The sequence below is a fragment of the Paralichthys olivaceus genome, chromosome 16 (assembly GCF_024713975.1).
Source record: "Paralichthys olivaceus isolate ysfri-2021 chromosome 16, ASM2471397v2, whole genome shotgun sequence".
Lineage (NCBI taxonomy): Eukaryota > Metazoa > Chordata > Actinopteri > Pleuronectiformes > Paralichthyidae > Paralichthys > Paralichthys olivaceus.
This window is the reverse complement of record NC_091108.1, coordinates 12840788-12865996: the sequence shown is the minus strand read 5'-3', so window position 1 is coordinate 12865996 and position 25209 is coordinate 12840788. Positions and strand designations below refer to the sequence as shown.

The following is a 25209-nucleotide window of genomic DNA, read 5'->3' as shown; positions in this document are numbered from 1 at the left end:
CAAAGACACGAGTTTGATAAAATACATACATGAACTGCAGCTTTGATCAGAGTGTGGAGGAAAACAAAAGGACAACCTGCCGACACAGTTTCCCAGGTGACATTCTTCACCTCATTCAACATAAATGTAAACTTCACATCCACACTGGAAGTCTCGTAATTGTCATTACACTTAAAAAGCTTCAAAACGATGAGTCATCTCCCGATGAAATCATCTGCAACAATAAATATATTTGTTGCTTTACAAAAAAATTCTCTGCAGCAGTTTCCTAATTTTGATGAAGCCAATTGTCAATTGAAAACTCCACTATTCTTTGGTTGCAGTTTCTTCGGTGTGAGGATTTGCTGCTTTTCTCCTGAAGAGTTTTAAGTTTAGCATTGGTGGGTTAAATCAAAATAAGCGAACATAAGAATCACTTAAAGTTGGTCCTGAAAATGTCCACATTTGTCAACTGTTTCCTCACAGTGAAGAAACTCCATCCTGAGCTAGACTGAGATGTGCATGTGAGCTTACAACCAAAAATCCTGTCATCCAATTAGCTTTTTACTGTCAAATAAATAATAAATAATTTCCCCGCTTGGGCATTTTTGACACATTTAAAATAAAATCAAGATAAATGAATCAATGTAGAAGATAATCTGGTTGTTGCTCTACTCCAGATTTGATCCTGAAATGTGAAGAGTACTACTTCATATTTAAAAAGTCCAATGTCACTTTTATACCCTGTCCATTGTTCTTAGCCTTTAACCTATTGATTCCTACTGAAAATTTTAAAACAGAACACAAGCGTTTACTAAAACACCTGGAGACTGTACATTTTAACAAACTAGTGCATTTTGCGGGAGGGGCTATTTTCAGGATTGACACACATTTCATGTTCCAGTGGATGTTCATGAAACTGAAGCACTGTGGCTCATTAATGTGTTTTAATCATTTCTAACAACAATCAGCCTCTATGGCACAAAGTAACAAGTTATACAACACTCTCCTTATTGTTGGTTTGTGTGATTCCACAGGATTTGCTGACATGACCAAAAAAATATCCTCAGACTTATATAAGTATTTTCCATTCTTTCGGGATTCGGGAGCAGACGACACCACTGCTGTTCAGTTTTCGACCTCCGCTTCTCCGTCACTGGACCAACTGTGTAAAAAGCCTGAGAGGCTCCAGTATCAGTCACTTAAAGTATCATCTGTCAGTCTCCCCCACATCAGCAGAGGCCCAGCAGTGACACAACACTCCAGGATGCATAACAGGGACAGATGACTAATAACGAACCAGAGTCTGTATAATTATAAAAATGCTTGATGCATGTATTCTCAAGTGCTGTGTTGGCGGTATAATTTGGGTTTCCCATCTGTTTTTACGTTTATGATATAGTGATCTCCAGATCGGCTGATCCTGATGAGGTGGTGATGAGAGAGAGAAGGCTGCAAACACAAAACCATCTAGAGTGATGTCTTTTTGTTCCTACAGGGTCATTATTGTTCTTCCATTAGCCGACACAGAAGCTCTTCCACACATACCCTCATGGTGACTGAGACGAGAAGGACACTTGAGGAGGAAATAGTTTAAAAATGAGAGAAATGGGTGACAGAAACGCAATCATTATCTTTCTTCCCATCAAAGTGCTTTTTGTTTTCAAGTTCAAACTGTACAGTATACACATACACATTGTTTGGACATACAGTAGCATGCTGGAAATTCACAGTTGAAAATATTAACTTTTTCTAAAGATGGGTCTTTATTTTCAAATCTACGTAATGAAGGATGCATTTGATCTGAGGAGCGGTTACCAATAAAAAGGGCATCACATGTCACATGGTGTCACAGTGGAAATTAAGGTCTGAGAGGAATCACTGGAAGAGACTGGCCATTGAGAAAGTACTTCTTTCTTAAAATATATATATATACTGTAGATGTGCGTGTTTATTGTACACATATCTTTGTGAGGACTACTTTTGACCCTCTTTAGATATTGGGAAAGAGAGAACATTTTGGTTTGGTTAAGGTTAGAGGAGGGGGCCTAGGGGATGCATTATGCCTATGAATGTCCTCAATGAGATAGAAGTACAAAGTTGTGTGTGTGTGTTGTGTGTGCGTCAGTTTTCAGACCATATTTATTTTAATGAATCGTCGCAATGTAAGGAAAACTGAGAATGACCCAGTATCTAACACATGATGATGTTTGAGTTGTTGTCGACTTTGTTTTCAGTCTGGTCAACACAACGGATCTGATATAAAGATGATGAGGGAGATGGCGGTGTTGGCAGGTTATATGGGACTGAAGCCAGGTGAGGACGTGCGAGACACGGTAAGCACGCGCTCTGATCCTCCCTGGCTGAGTTTCTCCGCAGTGCGCAGGCCGCCGTAGAGCCTCTCCTCCACTGACTCCACCAGCTTGTCAGACAGACTGCCTTCCTCCTGCAGGGAAACCTCTGACAGGATAGCTTGACTACTGTTGTTGTTCCTGTTGTCACCTCTTGGATCCATGTAGCTTGTTTGTGCAGTCACAGTATTCAAAGACTGGCTGGTTGTGCTTTCAGAGACTTGGCAGCCATTGTCTTCTCCACCCGACCCTGCCAAACTAGAGCTGCTCCTTTTTTCATCTGTGCCTTCAGATGTTTTGTTGGCTGCCACTCCATCACTTGATGGAACCTTGTTCTCCACATTCTCTTTGGTTGCCTCCTCGCAATCTGCAACCTCACTGGCTTCTTCGTCGGCAGCACTTGCAATGCGTGAGAGTGTGCTGTGATATCTGGTGTCCAGAGGGTATCCGGCACTGTCACCCCTTCTCAACGGCGTAAACCTCTGCCTCTCTAAAGAAGGGGAGTACCTACCCCCAGTGCTTGACCCTGGGTCGCTGTATTGCTTGTGTCTCTGCCATTGTTTCCGAAGGTGAACTCTGGAGCGGTGCCTGGAGCGCAGCGGAGATTCCTGCTGGTCGAACCGGGGGTCGTGCCGCAGGAACTCATTGAAAAGTGCATCCGTCTTCTCGTCAATGCTGTAGTCGCGGCGGCGGAGACGAGGTCTGTGAGGACTTGGGGGCGGTGGGATATGCTTCATCAGAGGAGTTATGAGGTGTGATTGTGACACTGGAGGTTTCTGAGGATGAAGGGATTTCAGAAGTTGATATGGTTCTTGAAGGGTAAGAGCCTGGCTGCCGGTGTGAGCTGCCTGCTTTAGTTTCTCTGTCTCTGTGCCATCGGCCATCTGGTCCTCCAGCTCCTCCTGAAACAGTTTGGCCTCGATGCTCTCGCACACTGAACCTTTTCTTCCAGAGCTGGTGAAGAACAACCTTCTCTCCGATGCCGTCTTTCCTCTTGGGGCTCCTGGAGTCCCAAAAAGCCGCATCTCCTCAGGGGCCCTGGATGGTGCTTCAATAGAGGCGTAGCCACTGTCCATCTGAAGGAGCTTCCTGTTACTCGCCTCACCCTCTCCTCCAGCTCCACTTCCCACCTCACTGTCACCACCTGACGCTCCTCTGATTCCTCCCTCCAACACCTCTCCTTCCCCTTCTCCTTCAGGGTCATCATCCAGGTCCTGGGACAAGCAGCTGTCCAGGCCGGAGCGAGCTCCCGCACCACCAAAGGATGACACGCTATCGGCATCACTGCGGATGGACTCCCGATCTGTGCTGCTCTGGTCCGAGGAGGCGTATTGCTCCAGGGAGGCCCGCAAGCTCCAAATGTCTCTGTACAGCGAGGGAGGGGCCTCCAAGCTCTCCTGGCGAATCATGAAGGAAAGAGACGAGCCGGAGTCGGCCCTTTGCCTGGCCTCAGCTCCCAGCACCACGTCTTCTCCATCATCTACGTCTGCCTCATTCTTTCTCCTCACATCTACTGCCACACCCTCTGTTTTTATATCATTAGTTTTCCTCAACATGTCTTCAAACCTTTCACCTGCTTCTTGTTGTGCCCCAAATAAGTTGTCATCCTCTGTCGATTCCAGCTCGACTCCCACAGCACCTGTTCTTACAACTGCACCTAGTTCTGTTTCAGTTTCCACTCCTGTCCCGTTGGTCATGGCCTCCTCCTGTCTCTCAGCACGACAGTCGTCTGCTTGCGAACAGGTTTCCTCTCTCCTGGTGCTGCTGCCACCACCTACCTCCACCATGGCCTCCAGGTTTAGCCTGCACAAATATAGAACAGTCAGTTAATCAGCAGTTCAGAGAATTTTTATGGTGCTGGTCATGGAATGATGGGAGAGGATGTACCTGCTGAGGAAGACTGAAGACGTGGGTGTAGTAGTGTGGTGAGACAGAGACTCTGCAGAGAGGGACTGGAGCTCACTCGTCAGAATGGGAGTGTGTGGAAAGAATTCAGTGACCTCATCTTGGAGAGATAAAGACTCATCCTCGGTGTGATCGGTGGTTTCACTGGCAGCTCTCTGTCTCTGGAAGGGCCTTCTCTTGGGCGAACCTAATTCCCATGAAAACAAAGCCGTGAACTTGATGCTTTTCACCTTCTCATTAACTCACATGCTCATCTTTTACAAAGCTCAACCACAAACCAAATTGTACTCAGGCATTCATGACATTTATCCAAACCTTTGGCATCCAGACTGGCAGCGCGGTGACTGCTGTCGAACTTCCACCTCCGAAAGAAAGGCCCCGCCCCCTCCAGACTAGCATGGCGCCGCAGCTTAGAGAAGAAATGCAGAACTGAAGTCTGGCCCTGAGCTAGAATCAACTCTCCTCTCATACTCCTTTCGCTCTCAGCCTCTCCCCTGTCGCAGATAGCCTCCATCTGACATGAGAAATGAAAAGAGAAGAGGAAGGAGGGAGGGAGGTGATGAGACATTAAGGAGAGGTTGAGGCAGATAAGCTGAGATGACTCGTGACGGGCAGAGGGAAGGACCTCAGGGGACAGCAGTTTGTCTTGTCACTCATCTGCAGTGGTGACTGATGCCACAGTGCATCAGCGGGTTTGAGATCTTCACAGCTGTGTGTGTGTGTGTGTGTGTGTGTGTGTGTGTGTGTGTGTGTGTGTGTGTGTGTGTGTGTGTGTGTGTGTGTGTGTGTGTGTGTGTGTGTGTGTGTGCGTGTGCGTGCGCGTGCGCGTGCGCGTGCGTGCGCGCGCGTGCGTGTGCGTGTCCATCATCCATCATCCAATCATCCATCAATCCATCAATCCATCAATCCATCAATCCATCAATCCATCATCCATCATCCATCATCCATCCTCCATCAATCCATCATCCATCATCCATCATCCATCAACCGTCATCCATCAATCCATCATCCATCCTCCATCATCCATCCTCCATGATCCGTCATCCGTCACCCATCATCCATTTCAAAATCCTCAAAACAAAGTGGAAAATGTGTTGACACTCACTGTCTGGGACCGTGTGTGCTGTGCTTTCATGGCTGATGAGGTCTGTCTGAGTCCCTGGTCCAGGATGATGGAGTGGTGAGGGTCACCTGGCAGCCCTCCGCTCAGGCTCTGTCCCAGCCAGTCAGGGACTCTTCTCTCAGACGGCTGCAAATGGAAATCCACACGACAACACAAATGAGAAAACAAGCCTGATTCTATGTCTTTGTTTGTGTAAATTACTCAAAGTCAAATTAAAAAGCAGCCGTCGCGATTCAAATACACAGAATCGTTTTACCTGGTAGATGGTGAGGGGCAGTTTTGGAGCTGCAGTCTCACAGATGTTGACCATGCTGCTGTCCGCTGAGTCACACTCCATGATGGTGAGGATCTTTAGGTCACAAGGGGCCGGCGGCAGGTGAAGGTGGGTCAGTCGGGCCTTTTTCAGGTGGTGGAAGTCTCCCTCAGTGAGAGTGTACCTGAGGAGGAGGAGAACTCATGAATCCTCAAGCTGTTTTATAGAATAAGCTGTAAAACTGGATATTAACCTAGACAAACTGTACCTGCGTCCTTTTTCCTGTGTCGTCTTCTCCTGTTCGTAAAGAGCAGACTCATTGAAGGAGACTCTGCGACCAGTCGACCCAGTGGAGACGAATCGCTCTGACTCTCCCTCATGGCAGCTGGAAGCTGAGAGAGCATCTGATTCATCCAGACGAATGGTGATCTCTGAGTGACAAAGGACGACAGGAATAGGAGTTAGTGACGACAGTAAACCGGATCACATACAGAGAACAAACTTTTTTTCAAACACAGCTCTGACCTTGGGTGGGCTGAGAATCCTCAGCATAAGTGGTGTTTGTCTTCTCAGGGTCATCGCTGGCTCTGAAAGACGAACATCAGTTTTACTCTTTGTGCTCTCTTAGTGGACATCACAGCCTTCGGTCTCACATCTGCTTTCATCTACTGCTGCCATAATCATGTTGACTGTAATCCCGCCCCTGCGTTTGCAGACGAACCAGGCCTGCCAGTCCCACGCACTGTGCTGCTCAGCAGGCAGCGGCACCCACCTGGAGTAGCGTCGTCCACCCATGCAGCAGTGGTGACAGAAGAGGAGCAGCAGGGAGAGCAGGACCAGCGTCCCCCCGGCAAAGACACTCAGCAGCACCAGCAGCAACACATAGTTCTCCACCTGGCCCGCTGACACAGGCACCTCCTGAGGGTGGGGGGGGGGCAACCAGGAAAAGAGGTTAGGAATGTGCAATTTAATTTAATACATAAACACAACACTGGTATACTAGTAATTCACTGCTGCCAACATAACAGGCAGAGAGAAACATGAATTAGAGAAAAATTAATTTTAAGTTAAATCATGAAGGGTCTTTTGATGAAGCTTCTCGGCTGAGGATAAAAGAGGAAGTCTGTAACACCACACTGTGCATGAATTCATTGATTTGATTGTGTAACAATCAACAGCAGCAGACATGTTTGTCCCATTTGAATCTCATAATTTTATAGTTTTTGTCCCACGAGAGCAAAAGATACAAGAAACCAATTTAACTTCGAGTGACTCACTTATCCCTTCAATACAAAAAAGGATTATACAACAGATGTTGATAGATTTAAAAACCCCACTCCTTCACTCCTCCCACCTGCCCACCAACTCAAGAGATTCAAGTTCGTAAAACGTATTCAGGTAAAGGGATATTGATAATCTAATTATTGATAATTTATCAAGTCTTTGTATTCCAGTAATATGTCAGATAAGAAGTGAAAGAAAATCCTGCTGTAGCTGGACAATGAAGTTCAGTCTGCTCTTTATTATGGGGTTGCCTTGAGAGTTATAAAAATCAAAATCCACATTTTAACAATGGCTTTAAATTTTTTCTCTGGCTTGATAAAATACATAACATCTATCACCTAAATAGAAAAGGATGATGGAGGGTGTTGAGTCTCTCCCAGTACATTTGCTTTAGACACAGAGCGCTCAGGTCATTTTGCTGAACTTTTCCTCTTCATTGAGATGAGCTTGCCTCCGTCAGAATGAAGGTTTCACATTCTCAAACACTAACAGGCACATGAGGTTTGTTAATCTGTGGCTTTTTAAACTAAATGTATTTCAGACTTTTGCCAGTTTTCTGACTTCTCCCCACTGCTCGCTCTTTCTCTGGATGATGATGAGTGATGTCAATATTAACTCACATGCCCTCGTAATTTTGTGTGTTTATAGCTTTTATTCATTACTATGTTTATGCTTCATCTCTTTGAGGGAGAGGAGGGAATCCTAAAGCCCATTTGTTAACTCACTAGGCCTTAAAACCACAACACACACACACACACACACACACACACACACACACACACACACACACCACCCTAACTCCCCTCACTGACAAGAATAACATTTCAAAGCCACACACAGTATTTACAATAAATACCTCTATCACTGCCAATATCAGTCAAACCATGCTACTTACACTTCCCTGTTAATGTTTGAGCTGTACAACATCAAATACACTTCCATTACCTGTATTCAGAAAGAACAGCCAGGGCTCATAAATCATTCATTTAATAGTGCAATAAGTTGGAAGCTTGCATATCTGTTTTCATGTTTTGTTGTTAGTTGTGCTGGGACAGAAATTGATTCTTCTCTCTTTGAGCTACATAGCAATGAGTCACAATGTCGCATTACGCTGTCAGCTCAGCGCCGGAATATTTCATCAGTATTGGAATTAACCCTGGAAGACTCTCTTAAGTCTTTTCCTCTTCACAGTGATTCTTATCCACACTAACCCATACACATCCTGCCAACACACACACAGATAAAACAACTGCTCTCCTCTCTACTCCCTCTGATTAATACCCCCAGTCTTGGCTGAGTGAGCCTGGGGATGCTAATCGAAACGTCAGCGGGACCCTTAATTCAATTTCTCAGCTCTTCTCAATGAGGGGGAAATGAGCCCTCCGCAGGCTAAAAATGGAAATCGGAGGAGGATGCAGATGCACATGAGCAATCCCCAGACTTTTCTGGCTGTTCTTCTGATGTCAGTTTCAAAAGAGAGTGAAAATAATAGAGCTATTTTCACCCCCACAAATGGAATATGTATCTATTGCAACACTTAGCATTATAAATGTGAAAGGTTGTCATTATGCACTGCTTTGCAGGAAACCGAGGAGTGGAGGAGCTCCTCGTGTAGCACAGGCCAACCTTTAAATTATTTGACTTTAACAGGAACAGCAGGAAAAGCCCCAAGCCTGCAGCTGATGGAAGATCCACACGCTGCAACTAATCTGCCCACTTGTTTTCCAAGTTATCATTTTGTCAATCAGACGTCAATAGTATATTTTTCAGTTTATAAGATGTCATCTGCGACGGCTGTGTGAGTGAGAATCCTCAAAAGCAGCCGATTTTATGGTGACTGCTGTCACTGTAAAGGTGCGTCCATGAGACACAGCATCTGTCTGTCAATCTGTTTCAGCTTCAAGTTGCTGCTCGGAGGAGACGATGCTGCTGAACAGAAGCTGTTGTTTCCTGCCTCTGAACTCACAGGATTGTCAGGACTATGTGCATAAGAGTGAGTGAATCTTTTTTTTTTATTCAACCTCAAACCTGCTTCAGGCCAGAACATTAAACTAAGCACAGTGTCACACACACAGAGAATATTTTTACATTCAAAGCTGTGGTGGCCTACATTCAGATGAAGCCTATGGGGAGATTCAGTATAATGTGTTTAAAGCTGCACATACAGCATGCGTGTGTGTGAGACTCTCACGGTATAATGGCAACACGCACACCTTGATACTCACAGTTACGTGCACACACACACACACACACACACACACACACACACACACACACACACACACACACACACACACAAAATTTGCCAGAGCGTCTGTAACTTAATGAAATCTGCTGTTTTTACAAGCTCAGCCAAACAGGAGGAACAACACGATCAATCAGCTGGAGCAGGGGAAGGCTCTGGCCAGGCTTCAGGCCATGTTTCTAACACACTCAGTATGCAGGCAAACGACAGTCAATTCTCCCCGTGCACAGACAGCTTTAACTGTCAGATAATCACTGCTGCTGGATCGGATGTCCCCACTGTCCTCCTGAGGCTGACACAAAGCCAAGATCAGGCTGTCCTCCACCACTGCTACACCTGAGACCTGCTGCTCTTTTTTGTACCATTGGTTGTTGCATTGGTCTTTCTTTCTTTTTTTACATATGTATATTTCATTTTCATTTCACAGACCAAAACATCTACAGATAACTAAAGAGATATAGCATATGGTGAGGAACAGCCAGAATCATGCAAAATTTACAATCATTCGGGGAAGTTATGGTGCCTTTTAATTGGGCCAGAGGTGCTCTCAGTTTTTTCAGGATAACCTTGCGTGTTGCTCCGAAGCCGCTCAACTAACAAACACAAGGTTCTGCTGTACAGTGTGTGGCAGTGCAAAAGAAGCTACAGAGCAGCCAAACCGGGCAACCAGTGCGTCAGGTTCAATCTGTAGATCAAACATTTTAGCATAACATTTTAAAATTTCAGAATACAGTCATCTATGCATGACTTCAAATTGTTTCAACTGCCACCTGGCATTAACTGAGCCTCCATCCCCTCCCCTACATCTCATCTGACTCCACACCAAGATTGTGTATTTTCTGATGAAACAACAGACTTATTAGCAAAATGTTTGGAAACAATATGTTTCGAATTAGGATGTTGTTTTATGAAAGCATAAATAGAGTGTTCCTTTGGTGGGTTTTCAAAGTTTTTGAAACAATTTTTATCAAAAAAGTAGCAGAAACAGTGTGATTGAGAAGGAAGAAGGTTTCTCTTTCCTGTAAATACAGGCCTGATCGGAATGAGATGGAATCAAATTATGATTAAAACGAGAATATAACGAGAACTTTAGGCACCATTTTATCTTTTTTTGTTTTTAATTTAAGTCAATTTTGCAGAACAAAAAAAGAAAACAACAACATGCATTGGATAATCCTTAGTGGAAAACAGGAGAGCTGAAAGAAACTGATTTCATACTGCGTTCGATTCCAGTTGCAACCACTTGGGTGTATCAGGGAGCTCATTTGAATGGGGAAACTGATCTTGGCAATAAATAAGAGCTCTTGCATTAGCTGCCAAATAGTAATGGTGGAAGCTTCTTTGGCTCATTGCTGCATTGGTTGAACTTGAATCGTTAAGTGTTGTGAAGGACTTGTTTTAACAGGAAGTAGCAGATGTGTGGACAGCATGTGTTGATGGTGTCGGACGCAGCAGTACTCACTGTGGAGTTCTCAGTCAGACTTGTCAGAACAGGCAAATCATTGCTCATGGTCCAGGTCAGCGTGAGTGAACCCTGCAGAGGAAAGAGAAAGGGATGGAGGTTGTGTTATCCCATGAAAAGACTCAAACAATAAGTGAATCAATCCACAAACATATATATACTGTATATATATATATATATACACACACACATGTTTTCCTCTGTATGTTAGAGCTCCATTATTGTTAACATTCAAATGCATCAGTGAAGCTATACTGCTGCACTGTGACATTTTCTTTCACTACGATGAACATGGGAACTGTAGTTTACTTTCAATCTGTCCTGCACAGTGCACACACATCATGCTGCTGCTTTTGAGCCTTCATGAGAGCACAAAATGTGTATTCATCCACAGATGAAAATAGTCCCCAACAAATGCAGTATTTACATTTGCTAAAAATATGAATAGAAATAAAGTTCTTTCTAAATTATTGTGTCATAGGAACCAAATAAGTATTATCAGTTATGACTCATTTCCTATCGGCTGCTGTGAAAAAGCTTGTTTCAGACAAGGTGGTTTTTCAGGCTATTTTTTCATTCTGATATTCTTTAGAAGTCAACACGCCTAAATGTCACTACTTAGCTGGATGAAGAGTTTTGATTCAACAATCCCAAGCAGAAGATCACCCTGATGACACTTCAGAGCCACAGAGAACATCACTCAACAGCCTGAACATGTGTAAATTTGACGTAATGCCCCTTTAACATACCAAACTGACGTAAACCAAACTGCTCTCTGGTCTGAACGCTGTGAAAAAAAACCAATGTGATTAGAAATAATCTGACATCTCCTGAAGATGAACTCTTACAGTGTGATAACCAAGAATCCCTTTTAATAACATCTCATCTAGACTTCAGTTAGTTTCTATAAAAGGAAATATTAATGTGTAAGTGTGTGTGTGCTTGACAGTGAGACAAAAAGATAAGTGTACTAACAGACAGACAGAGGCAGAGGAGCTGACAGTACATGATTATTTACACAGCGTGCGGCTTGTGTAACATCAGTCCATGAATGCTTTCCTCACACACACTGCCAATGCTGCACACATTCCCTCACCATGTGAGAGTCATGTTTTATGTAATGTCTCACACATACCAACATCTCAAGGTAAATGTGATGTGGACAAAGCTCTGAGCAGAGATAACACTCCGACAATAGAGAACAACACACACACACACACCCACACACACACGCTTACACACTACACATACACTACACATCATATGTCCTTGTTCTGTTCAATTATCTTTGGTGATGCTACACACATGGTCTGTGTCAGCAGACCATTAAGTCTGTGTGTGTGTGTGTGTGTGTGTGTGTGTGTGTGTGTGTGTGTGTGTGTGTGTGTGTGTGTGTGTGTGTGTGTGTGTGTGTGTGTGTGTGTGTGTGTGTGTGTGGTTTCTCTCTCACTGAGACCATGCACTTCCAAACACAAGAGCAAACTGCAGATTCATTTAGAAGTTTCACGTCTGGTGCACTAAAAACAGATTCTTTTTGTGTATTTCCTGTGTTGAGCGGATCTAAAGCTCAACACATCTGTCTCTTGTCTTTGCTGATTAAATAACAGGCAGTTAAAATGGTTTCAAGCTATAGATGAAAATGAAATGAATGACGCTAACATTGTCCCTTTTTTCTTTTCTTTCTCACTGCAGCTTTAAAAGGTTTCTAAGCAGGAGTTGGAACGTATTTCACTACATTAACAAGCCTGTGTGAGGAATGGCAATTAAAAACAAGTGGGTTTTTTGCCATACTGGGTGAGTTTCCCCCAATATTGTTGTATATATATATATATATATACATATATATAATAATTATTTAATGTATTTGTTTATTATTATTATCTGGACTGAATAAGTCTCTACTTTGACATTAATCGTAAGTGCCCTTATTCACTTTCATTTGCTGCATCCATATTAATGAACCAGTGAACCAGCAGTTAATGTTTCCAGTCCTAACTCCCCACTGGATTTCATACATGAACACGTGTTCACCCATGGTGACTCAGTCAGGACAGACTCAAGCTACAAAGACAAACACTGTTTTACACAATTTATGTTGAGATCCTTAAGTTAACACTAACTTTGCACATGGTCTTACATACATGGCTGAATAATGTAATAAAATCACTCACAAGACATAAAATATTTTGTAAATATATGGTGAAGCCATAAAAACAAATAGTTTAGAGCTTGAATATCTTGCACATAAGAGATTGCATAATATATTATACTGTCCTATACAGTGGGATATAAGATAAGATTTCCCACCCTCATCAAAAGGGGTACATTTGTATGGTGTTGTGACAATTTTACATCATTGTATAATAATAATAATAATAATACCAATATAATATGTATTAAATAGTCATCCTTTCAAGCCATTCATTTATTCTAACTTCTCTCTAGTCTCTTTTTAAGAACATGATGATGATGATGATGGTTATTATTATTATTATTATACATTTGTCCTACACTGAAAAGGTCTGCATGTAATCCAAGGCAAGCGCGTGTGTGCGTGTGCGCGCGCGCGTTTCAGGGTCTGATGACATGCTGCACCCTCGCATCATCTCTCACCTCATCACACAGACAGACATCCGCCCCCCTTCATTCATAACATGTGAGGGGGATAGAAACAACTCCAGCAGTGATGATGAAGAGTGGAGATGAGTGGTGGGGGGGTTGCCTATCATCCTGACGTGTGCCTGGATGCTGATGTGCTCCAGATGTGCTGTAGCTTACGGTCTATGTTGAAGCAGCTGTTCTCCCGCTCTGTGCAGGACTGACTACAGCGACGCGCGGCAGCCGGCGGCGGCGCTCAGCGGCTGCGGCAGCTCCAGCGGCAGCGGCGGCAGCATCTTCGTCTCTCCTCCGCAAACCCTCCGATCACAGCGGTCCCTCATCTCTGCGGCGTCTTCTCTCAGTCTGCGGGGAATCAGTCACCGTTAGTATCACGCAGGAGAAGGCTTCGTGTGCGGGGGTCCGCCGTGCCTGCTGTCCCCTGCGTGCGCACGAAACGCGTCTCACGAAATCAGACGCTTTGCGATCATCTAGAGTCGGTTCTCCCCACAAGTTACACAATGAAACGGAACCACATCACCGCCTGTGTGAGTCCGTGAAGTGGTGCTGATGTGAGCCGGGCGGAGGTGGCACTCACCGGGCTGTGGACTCCGTGTGAAGCGGCGCACAGGCAGCCTGCCCCGGCTGCATACTTTAATCTGAGCTCCGAATAAAGACTGGAGTTATGAATGAAACCACACGCGATTAGACCCACCCACCGCCCGCTCCCGACGCAGCACATGACCTGCACTGATGATGAGGATGATGATGATGGTGATGATGGTGATGGAGGTGGTGATGTACAATGGAGGAGGAACCCCGTCCTCATTCACAGTATTTTGCTCATGAATGGCAGCTGATGTTATATAGATTGATAGATTATTTCAGTATAAGTATTAGTATTATTTTTAGTAGTAGTACTACTACTAGTACCGAACATCGATTCTAACTCTGCAGTTGAATATTTTCTATTTGCTGTGTTTCAGTGTTTCTCTTCTTATTGGACAAGATGCACGAAGACAGATGGTTGTCGTGGAAGGTTTTTGTAATGTCATCTTTCACCACCTGATGGCACTGTTGCACTGTAGTAGCTCTCAAGTTGAATATTCTGTACTTAAGATGGAAGTGATTTATGTAATGTTTTTTTTTTTTTAAAGTCAAATCCAGAGCAGACCTTCAGGGGCCATGACGAGACTCACAGAGGACCCTCCAGGTAGAACACAGTTTCACTTCCCTCGAATATAACAAAGGTATTCAAAATTAGAAAAAGTCACAATGTGTTTCCCAATGAGAGAAAGTTCTGGAGTGTAAATAGCCTATACAGAAAGATTTTGCATGAAAATAAACAACAGCAGCATCTTTACAAACAGTGCAAAATGGTACGAGAATTCTTTTTTTTTTATCTCCTTATATTTACATATGAGACAGAATTACCAATGGGGTCTAGCTGCCCTAAGCTCCAGAGATATTCTAATCAATACATCAAACCTTTGACAGGTAATGTCCCAGTGTGCGCGCTATAGGTTTCTATAGTCCTCACTGTACTTTATGGGAACTGTAAAGCAGTTCAAAATATATTGGTGTCTGAGGAAAATATTTATATAAAGATACCTGTGTTACCTCAGCTTGTGATTACTTACTCTTGATGCTTGTCGTCATGTTGTAGTGCTCGCACAATGACAATAAAGTTGGAAAACTGAAAAGAGGCCCCTGAGCTGATTATGTAAGAGCACAGTTGTGTAGAAGCCACCAGTTCCTTTTTGCCAGAGGCTTCCAAAGTCCATTGGAACACCTTTGTTTATACCGTGCTCTTTCGGGAAACAATTTTAGCTCTTTGTAGATACAGTTTGTTTGTTTGGGTTCAGATAAGTTGGGTTCTGCTAAATGACATGGAATATGACCAATATGACCTTTGCTGCAGGGTTACTTCATTGTCTGAGTCCTTTTCAGTTATATGTCTGTTCTGCCCCCTGAGTCCTTTCTCTTTAAATCATTTTTTTTATCAGGCTGCCAAAACAAAATTAGCACACAAACTCTAATCCAGCCCCCTTCTTGCAATCATGCCCTCTGCAGATACACTCCTGTGTGATGTAGAAAATGAAGGCTTTGCACAAACAGAAAATGCCTTGGCAGCAATGTGGCAGGAGGCCTGATCTGTAGCTGGATGATAACACAAAGTGGGAGGACGGTGAGTGTGAAGCAGCGAAGTGAGTCAGATGTCTGAAGAACCTGTTTTATGTCTCTGCAGAAAAAAAACTTTCCCTCTTAAACCTTCAGCGAAGCGGCTCAAAGAACAACTGGTTGAGTGATGGAAATAACAGCACACATGACCAGTGGGTTAATGCAGCTGGGGTAATCGGTGCAGAACAAAGTGACCTACATGTAAACTGGAGTTAACAGAGGTGTCACAGTTTATGCTTTTGATTCAGGAATGTGACTGTGTTCCATGTGACGTGTCCTTGTGAACTTTCCTGACGTTTCATGTCTTCTCAGGCAGTGCACGGTACACCACAACATTTTGGGGATATTTTAGCTCTCCAGGGAATTTTCCACTGCTTAAGATGGTTTACTTTACTCAAAAAGCCTGAGAGATTTCTTTAAACATCTAAAACTTAAACACAGTATATGGGTTTCAAGGACTTGGGACTTGTTTATAGAGTTTAGAGAAAAAAAATCTTCAACAGTCTTTACAGCTGCTTGTTTTTAACACCTTTTAAACTCATCCATTAACTAGAATGACACTCAGTAGAGAGCGTACCTCGGCCAACTCTTAATATCCTTAAATTAACTAAATTGCATTAAATTGCCCTCACTTATAGATCTAAGTTCCCTCAATGTATCTGATATTTTCATCAAGATCCACAAATTATTCCCAGGTCTCACAATGTTAAAGACAGAGAGAGTCCTTCTCCGACCCATATCGCATCCTTCAACTAAGTTTCATGATAATCCACCTGTCGTTTTTGCGTAATTCTGCTAACAAACAAATAAACCAACAAACATGTGGACAGGAGTGAAAACTTAACCGTGTTGGTGGATTTAAAAAGTCTTAATAAGCTGAAGTGTTTAGTAACATGGTGAACACTCTCAGTGTTAATATCCTTAGTGAAGACCATTTTCACTGTTCAGATCAGTATGTGGAGTATATTACCCTCAGAAGTCTTGACCGATCATGACTGAGATCAATTTCAACTCAAACCCATACAGCTTTTAAAGAGGGGTCAGTAATGCAGTCCTGAATGATCCGATCTCATGCTCATCTATGAGTTTTATAATGTTTATAGTTTTACTAGTGATAGGCATTAAATGCTATGATATATACAAACAACTAGTATTTTGGAAATCAGAGCTGTATTTGAAACAGATGGGTGAGTTTAATTTAAGACCATAGTTAGAAATTCATTAGATTCAGTCGTTTCAGATTTTCACCCCAATAAAGGATATAAACTAATGTCTCAAAGATCATAAAAGAGTCATGAGTACTCTCCTCCATCTGTGCGCCTGTATTTTCAGACAACCTGAGTCCATTTGTTGTTTTCTCAGTCAGTGAGATGATTCTTGGTGAAATAATCAGGGCACATTCCTCACATACAATCTCTGAAATTCCTGGGACTGTGAGGTGCCACACAGCAACGATTTAAACATCTGGGAAATGATGCCAGGAGAGGGGGTGGGAAGAATGTGAGGGAGAGTATACACAGAGCCTGTGTGCATGTGTGTATTGCTGACGTCAGGGCTGCGTCTGTGCGGGCACTCGAGAGCAGGACATCCTGTGGAATTGTTCTCGGCGAGGCCTGCCTCAAGAATGTAAACTAGCGACCTCTCCCTTTCAATGTGACAAGCTGCCATAGAAATGCATGGGGGGATGGGCGAGGGTTGGGGGGTATAGTCTCAGGGAGGGAGGGAGGGAGGGAGAGAAAATGGCTCTCTGGATAGTCGAGTTCCTCCAGTCACGTAGAAGGAGAAATGACTAAGAAGGTATGAGTGTGGGATTCCTTTAAAATTCCTATGACGCTGTGCTCTTGAATTTCACTTTCTGTGTCCACGGGACAGCATCCTCATGGATTTACAAAGCATACATCTATGAAGCGTCTCATACAGACAGAGACGATGATTCTAAAACAAGGGAAGCAGAAAAAAGAATAAATGCTGCTGTTTCCAAACACTGATTGACAGAAAAGACACAAAGATAAGAACATGCATGTGAACACTGCATTTAGGAGAGAGTGCAGAGGAGTGAGTGTGGGGGTGAGGGAGGGAAGGAGAGGAAGGTTATATGGGAGAGGAGTGACGCAGGCTGGACAAAGCGGGGGTGTTATGGGTGCAGCTATTTTTAGCCATAGCGAGGAGACACATATTAGCTGCATTTCTCTGCCCACTTCCCGATTTACTTTACTCCAGAGCAGCTCCGGTCCTCTGTGCGTCATGTGACAGGTGCAGCCCGAGGCCCTGCTGCCTGTGGACACAGAGTGGACACGAAGATAGCAGAGGATGTGGACGTCTGCAGAATACAAATAACACCATGGTCTGAGCAGTAAGGGTTGTCCAGCATCCATATATGTGCATGTGATGGGAGCTTTCCTGCCTTCAGCCCAGTGCATGGTGGGACACTGCTCCAGCACCCATGTGACCTTGAAAAGGAAAAATAGAGGAGAAGGGATTGAGAATGTTCTTTAAAGACACTGATTTTATCTTAAGCAGGTTGAACTGAAGAATTTGAAACATATTTCAGAATTATTAATGATATGTTTGGAAGCAAGATGACACGAAAACAACTGAACAGATTTCCATGTGGCATGACACAATAAGAACCCATTAAATGTCATTACCTGACCTTCTTGTTGATTTCTTAGAGAATAATTCATGGATCTCGATGAGAAAAATCTGTCATATCTAGGGGACTGATATCTTTAAGTCGGCCATTTGGTGCGGATCCAAGTAAAGATTTATATAGATCCATATGTTTAGATAGATTAGGATCTATATAAATATGGATGTAAATGTGGTTGCATTGGGGACTGTATATATATATATATATATCAACCTAGTTACCTGTATATCTTTTTTCCAGTATCTATGTATTCTTGATTGCAAGAAGATCCAGATGTACTGACACTGGTTTTGTGATCAGTGAGCTCAGGTTTCACAATCAGGGTAATGCCGTGTTTCACGCCACACAGACAAACTTACTGATGAGTCAGTGATTGATGTTATCATGAACCATGTCCTGGAATTTGCTGGTACACATCAACCTGTGTGTCATCAACCAAAACCCCCCCCCAGGGCACCAGGATAGTAATCATCATAACAGGAGGTGAATTTTAACTACATGTGTTTTTCCTGGCTTGAGTCACAGTGACTACTCCAGGAATTTAAATTGTCTCGGAGAAGCTTTGAATAGCAACAATATATTCAAACATTTAAGATCACACATACAGTCAATCATTTGAAATGAAAGACATTATGAGTAGAAACCATACTATTGATATTGTCAATCATTTCATTAGAGAGATATTTAAAACTTAAAAAATATGAACAGAATTAGAACTATTGATGTAGTCAATCATATAATCAGTATATCTTATCAGTATATATAATTTTAATCTTTAAAAAATATGAATACAAATGAATTATTGATACATTCGATCATTCAGTCAAACAGACATTTGAATTCTTTAGAGATATTCATTAAAATAATGATTTATAATAATGTTTTTTTTTCGATCATCGACATCCTGCAAAATGTGTTGTGCTCTGTTCATTGCATCATTTATGAATGGTGAGTGTGGTACAAAGTAGGGTGGAGCCATGTTGAGAACAAGGCGTTTTGATTGGACAGCAGAGGCTGACTGTCCGCGAGGCTCTTGCTGATTGGCCGTGTGTCCAGAGGGGCGGGGCTTACAGGGAGAGGGCTGTGGTGTTTTACGCTCGGTGGAGTAAAACTGCGTCTCTCAGACAGGAAGACAAACTGTTGCGGTGAAATCCTCCTGTAATCCTCATTTTTTAAAGACGTTCAAAGACGCTTCACAGTTTTTCACGGAGGAATGAGAAGCACAACTCAGAAGAGAAACACTGTCTCATCCCGGGTGAGCTGATTCTGGACCAGTCTGGTTTTAACTGGGAGGTTTCACCTAGTCAGAGTCTAGATGGAGCAGAAGCCGAGGGATGTGTATGGCTGCGGGGCTGGAGGACCCTCCACCGGTCAGTCCACCATGCGTCTGTCCATCACCTCCACCACCGGCAGCCCGGTGGAGCTCACCGTCCCCCGGGGAGAGACCGTGGAGGGGCTGAGGACACGGATATCCCAGAGACTCAGGCTGCAGAGGAACAGAGCCGTGCTGCTGCATAAAGACAGGTGGGCTGCAGACCCCGCATGCTGGCAAATCATTAAGTGTGTGTGTGCTTCTGCCTATAGTTGTGAGGGCCAATTTGCATCTTTGTGAGGACATTTTGGCTGGTCCTCATAAATGTAGTGGGCTTTCTGAGGGTTAGGGCAAGGGGCTAGGCAATGCAATATGTCAATGTCCTATAGAGAGACATGCGTGTGTGTGTGTGTGTGTGACACGTACATTGAAACTGTGTCCTCATGATGAATACAAATTACAATACATACAAATATTCCAAACCAGGCAGCTGACTGCAGGAAGACTGCAGGAGCTGGGAGTAGCAGATGGCAGCAAACTGACACTGGTCCCTGTCATCGAAGCTGGTTTAGTCGTAAGTAAACCAATGCACATCCTTCACTTGTCAACTAACATTTACACACGTACACCAGGCTTCATGGAAATGTTCTGCTTTTACTGCCAGTGCTCCACTGCCAGGGCTGAGAGGACTGTGATGGACGTTTTGGAAAGTTTAACAGAATCTCAGGTGAGATTTTGATATATAATATAAGGGCCACTGTCTGCTGCAAACAGTTAGTAAGAAATCTTGTTGAATGCATGAATGAGGTGCAGAAATTACAGTATTTTCCCTGACGAATTCAAACTATGCAATGGTGTCACATATGTTTTGGAACAGGTCAGAAAAGACCTCAAATTGTTTCAAATTTTGATAAACTATCATCTAAGAGACTTAAGTTGACATCACATGGTTCAAAACAAGTCAGGAGATAAGGTAAAGGAAAATCGAAAAATGTGCAAACCTGCATTTTGCAAACATCACTGCACCTTAACCATGTGAGGTATAGCAGAGTGATGTTGCTTAAAGTTAATTGAAAGATATAATTGTCAATGTTGATTTGTATGAAATCATAGCTTATTTTTGATCATGATTCTGACCTGCAGTTTTTAATTTTTTCTATAGTAGTCCTCTGTAATTAGTTTTACGGTTCCATACATTTCAAAATATATTCAATTGGGTGGCTTTGCTCAAAACTATAGAGCTAAAAGTAAACAAGGAATGACTTAAATGTGCCCCTTATTGAATCAGGAGTTGTGCATGGATGTCGGACATATAATTGACTGCGAATGATTGTGGCCCCTTTAAGGTTTGATTTAGAAAAATACTAGATCCGCCCCTTGTGTTGTCAAATCACCCAAGCTCACTGTCACCAGCTGAAGTGGTTGTTTCCTGACTATTGTGCAGATCAGTGACTTCCTGTCTGGACACTCCCCTCTGACCATTAACCTGGGAATCGGTGCTCATGTGATGTACGTGCAGCTCCAGCTGTCGGCGCAGGATGTGAAGGAGCTGCAGCAGGACGGGGGCATGAGAGTCCCGCAGACGACTGGCAGCATGAGCCACCCTGGCTCTGCCTCCACTACCTCACCTGCTTCCCAAACCCCCTCCCCTCAATCTGCTGACTCTACAACCCCGATCCAACGCAGCTTTCAAAGACCCAGAACTTCCTTAATTGCAACAGCTCCCACCCCTCACTCATCCACCACTGTCCCTACTGTAAACTGCCAACAACGCTCATCTCTACCTCAGTCCTGTCACTCTACACACACATCTCCCTATGATCCTTCTCTGCCTTCTGGTTGTCTCGGCTGTCCTCTACAAGCAGCCACACCAGTCTGCTCGCCTGCTCCAACCGGCTTCAGTCCTGGACCCCCAAGCCCAGTGCCGGCCTCAACCTTCAAAACGGTTAGCTTCACATATTCTTCTGCAAAAGTAAAATAACATATAACATGCACGAAAAGCCAGTAAACCTAATTTCCCTTTGGGGATGAATAAAGTAATCTATCTAAAAAAAAGTTAAGAAAACATCCAGTTGTTTTTAGTTCCACTGAAACCAAGAGATAAACTTTCCATTTTTCTTTTTTACAGACTAATGATCATGTGTCTTTAGCCGCAGAGCTGTGCAAGCAGCCAGGAGCAGTCATAGAGAGTTTTGAGAGCCACTCTCCAGGCGTCTTCTCTGGAACGTTCTCTGGTAAGTCTCTCTCTGTGGAAGCAGCAGAACAAAAGCCTATACCTTCTGCCAAGGCACAACAGGCCTCTTATGAAACCACTTTTGAATTTACTTGATACAAATTTTCTTTATTTGGACGTGCCTTTAAACATGTCAAGTTGTTTTTACATCGAGATCCATGAATTATTCCAGGAAGGAAAATTATGAAAGCAACTAATTTTTCAATTTTTAAGGAAGTGAAAACAAACCCTGGATCTGAACCATAAACAGTATTTAAAAAGTGTATTACTTTACCCGTATCACATCCTTCCACTAAATTTTGTGTTAAACGATGGTACGTATTTTTGTGTAATCTTGCTTACAAACAAACAAACAGGGTTGAAAGCATAACCTCCTTGGCGAAGGTTACAGAGCAACTGTTTTCTTTCTTTTCATCCACATCGTGCTCTCTCTCCTCTTCTCTTCCCATCAGGCAGTCTGGCTCCTCACAGTCAGACTGGCATCAGCCATCGCGGCCGTGGTGTCAGCATCATCCTCCAGATCCTCAGCGACCTCCTCAGAGCCGCCTGTAACCACCAGGGGGCACCGCCCACCCTCTCCCAGCGCCACTGTCCAGTTCTAAACAACCCAGTCAGGCCAGTGCTCACAGCAGAGGAGCCCAGCAGAGCAAGAGCCAGACCACTGGTGACCCAGAGGGTAGAGCACTGCAACTCAGCTCCAGGTCAGCTTGACCAGATTTCATTTTGAAAACACAGAGAAACAACTGTTTCCATTGACCATTGCAGGAATAATCCCCAGGGGTGCAATAGCAGGAATCCACCATATACTTATTCACAAAATGTAAAGGCCCACAGTAAATCTCAGGAACAACGGCTGGGATATAATGGTTTATACAAACAAACTGTTTAAATCCAAGTCAAACAGACAGAACTTCAAGAGGTTTTAACGACACAGACCAAAGTTTCAGTGCTGTGCTAATTTTCAAATGTCTATTCACAAAGAGGACTGTGAGAACTGTATGTGGGGGGGTGACTACAATTCTAATTTAAGGTTTGACTTGACTTCTATCTTCCCTTTGGAATGAGGAGGTTATGTTTTTACCAGAGGGACAACCATGGAACTTGGTAGAAGGGGTTAGGGTCAGGAAAGAACCGTTTAATTGACTTTGTTTAACGTTGCAGGATAGGGCGAGTTTCAACATTTCTGTCGATTTAAAAAAAAAAAGTCATGGATCTTGATGAAAAATATCAGGAATGCTTGAGGGGAGTGATATTTATGAGTGTGGCCAAATCAGAATAAAAATCCACATCTAGTGAACTTTTGTGTGGTTTCATAAAGAAACAACAGCCATTCTAGTTACCTGCAATATGCTTTTGAATTTTTTGATTATTTCTAGATTGCTTTCTGTATCAATTCATTCATTCTCTCTATTGTTGTTTTGTTTTTCTTGAGTTTCTTATATGTGCTCAGACTCTTGGACTGTGAACTTAATTTCCCATTAATACTTTCATAGTAAAGCATGTGTGTCCTATTCCACAACAAAGAAAGTTATTTTCTCTCTTACTCTTCTACAAAAATCCAGCATGAATATATCTCTCATGATGATATGACTCATGGCAGAACCCACTTAAAGAAAACTTACATATTGAGTAGTATGTCTGATTTTTTCTTTCTTCTCTGTCCTGTAGATAAGGAGAGTCCCGTCCCGCGCTCATCCACGGAGGATCAAACCTTGCACTGTAAGCTGGAGCAACTCCATTCTCTGATGCATCAGCGGCGCCTTCGCAGGCGGACTCGCAGGAATTTGCACCTCTCACAAACGTCTCACCCGTACCAACATCGTGAGCACCACCCCTAAAAGCCTCCCAGACAAGAGAGGTCCACTCACTGTGACAGCAGTGGCATCTTACTGAAGAGTAGAAGCAACTAACATGGAAAGACCTTTTGTGCAACAGGTGAAATAACACGCGCAGAGATTCTGTGCTTTGATATTTTATACTTTGAGTATTTCTGAGGAATGTAATTCTAAAAGATCTGAGGACTCTAAATTCCTGTGGCTGTCGTCCCACTGAGTTTATTTCATCTCTGACCATTAATGGCTCTCATTGTTGTGTAGCATATGCCACAAAAGATTTAGCTGTAATTTGTTCCTGTTATGTGTCTGTGTTTGTACAAAGACCTCTTGTTGTGTGTGTTTTATGTGTAAAATGCCTTAACTATACATGTCTTGAATGTAAACTGTATGTTTTGACCTATGTAGAGGATGTTGCTCAAAATATTTTGCTCATGCAATTGTCGGAAGGAAAAATATGCAAAGAATAAAGGAAGGCGTGTGAAAATCTGGACTCACTGAATTTAGCTCATGTCCTTTTCAGAAAAAAACATCTAGTGGCCACTTCCCCTATTCAACTACTGCTCTTTGTTATTGATAGCGACATTTCTAATGTTAATTCACTCAGGATCACTGAACCACCCACAGTTAACACAATGACACATCCAAATATCACATATAGGTCGTATATGGTAAATATTACATGCTAGTTTCATTAGCTCAAGATGGATTCTAACCTGAGACTGCAGACCCCCAGGACACATTCAAGATCACAAAGGGGGAACATTTCACACCCCCAAAGAAAGGGGAAACTAAGTATATGAAATATTCTGCATGGTCTACACATCTGGCTCTGTAAGTGAACTGTAGAGGGTCTAGGAGGGGGTTGGTGATGTCCTTGAGGTGGGAGAAAACAAGCATTCAAAAGATTTAATTACCACCTGAAGTCATGGTGATGGGGCTGTAGTCATTAAGTCCTGTGGTCCTTGGTTTTGGGGGAGGGTGGTGGATTAGAAGTAGGGTGGGATATGTATCAATTGAGGTGTTAAAAATGTCTGTGAACACTGGAGACAGCTGATAAGCACAGTGGATGGGGAGACAGTCAGGTCCAGCTGCTCTGTGGGGACTCTGTCTCCTGAAGAACTTGTTAATGTCCCTCTCCGGGGTGGAAAGGGGTGACACTGTGGTAGAGGGGGGGAAGGGGGCTCTGTGGTGTGAGGAGTCACAGCTCCCTGCTGAGCTGGAGTTGGTGAAGCCCATTGTCTTTCAAAAGGACAGTAGAACTCTTTCAGCTGGTCATAGGTGGGTTGTTAATGTAGTGGGGGTGAAGGTTTGCAGTTTGTGATCTGTCGGAGCACTTTCCAGACAGAAGCAGAGCCGTTAGCTGAGAATTGGTGTTTGAGGTTCTCTGTGTACTGTCGATTAGCATCTCTCCGCGCCCTGCTTAACTCGGACATGGACTCTTTAAATCTGTCCCCACTCCTAAATGCCCCCATCTTCAACAACCTTATGTTCACCCAAAAATTAAAGTGTATCTACTCACCACTGTGCTGATGGAAGGGTGGGTGAAGTGTTTGAGTGCGCAAAACACTTTTAGTGATTCTTCAACGTAAAAAAATACATAAAATGCCTCCATAACGTCCTTACGTTGCATCTAAGTGTCAAATTCGACTTGGAACAAAGTTATTTACACAATATTTTTAGCCTAAATGTCGAATTTGAGCAGTATTTATGTATTTTATGTTTCTTTTCTCTTGTTTTTATTGATTGAAGACGTGGTCATGCACTAATTACTTCAATTGTATTGAATTTGACTGCAGCACTG

The 25209-nt window shown here is 43.3% G+C and overlaps 2 protein-coding genes across 4 annotated transcripts; one reads left to right on the top strand and one right to left on the bottom strand.

Annotated features, from left to right (window-relative positions):
* Positions 1-2125: 2125 nt before the first annotated feature.
* LOC109645098 (voltage-dependent calcium channel beta subunit-associated regulatory protein) lies at positions 2126-13520 on the bottom strand. Of its 3 annotated transcripts, XM_069510961.1 has the most exons (11): positions 13381-13498; positions 11352-11389; positions 10603-10674; positions 6384-6529; positions 6137-6198; positions 5880-6042; positions 5615-5795; positions 5341-5484; positions 4551-4749; positions 4218-4422; positions 2126-4133 (listed from the first exon to the last, which is right to left on the bottom strand). In XM_069510961.1, the coding sequence occupies exons 3-11, from the start codon at positions 10648-10650 to the stop codon at positions 2276-2278; spliced, it is 3006 nt and encodes a 1001-aa protein (XP_069367062.1). In that variant the 5' UTR covers positions 10651-10674; positions 11352-11389; positions 13381-13498; the 3' UTR covers positions 2126-2275. The 3 variants fall into 3 exon arrangements, with proteins under 3 accessions (XP_069367062.1, XP_019966169.2, XP_069367060.1); XM_020110610.2 differs by lacking the exon at positions 11352-11389 and having other exon boundaries at positions 13381-13520; XM_069510959.1 differs by lacking the exons at positions 11352-11389; positions 13381-13498 and adding an exon at positions 13216-13354.
* A 5565-nt stretch (positions 13521-19085) lies between these two features.
* LOC109636972 (midnolin-like) lies at positions 19086-23898 on the top strand. The gene is made up of 7 exons (XM_020099042.2): positions 19086-19552; positions 19827-19914; positions 20005-20067; positions 20785-21285; positions 21469-21574; positions 22026-22274; positions 23242-23898. The coding sequence occupies exons 1-7, from the start codon at positions 19344-19346 to the stop codon at positions 23409-23411; spliced, it is 1386 nt and encodes a 461-aa protein (XP_019954601.2). The 5' UTR covers positions 19086-19343; the 3' UTR covers positions 23412-23898.
* Positions 23899-25209: the final 1311 nt, after the last annotated feature.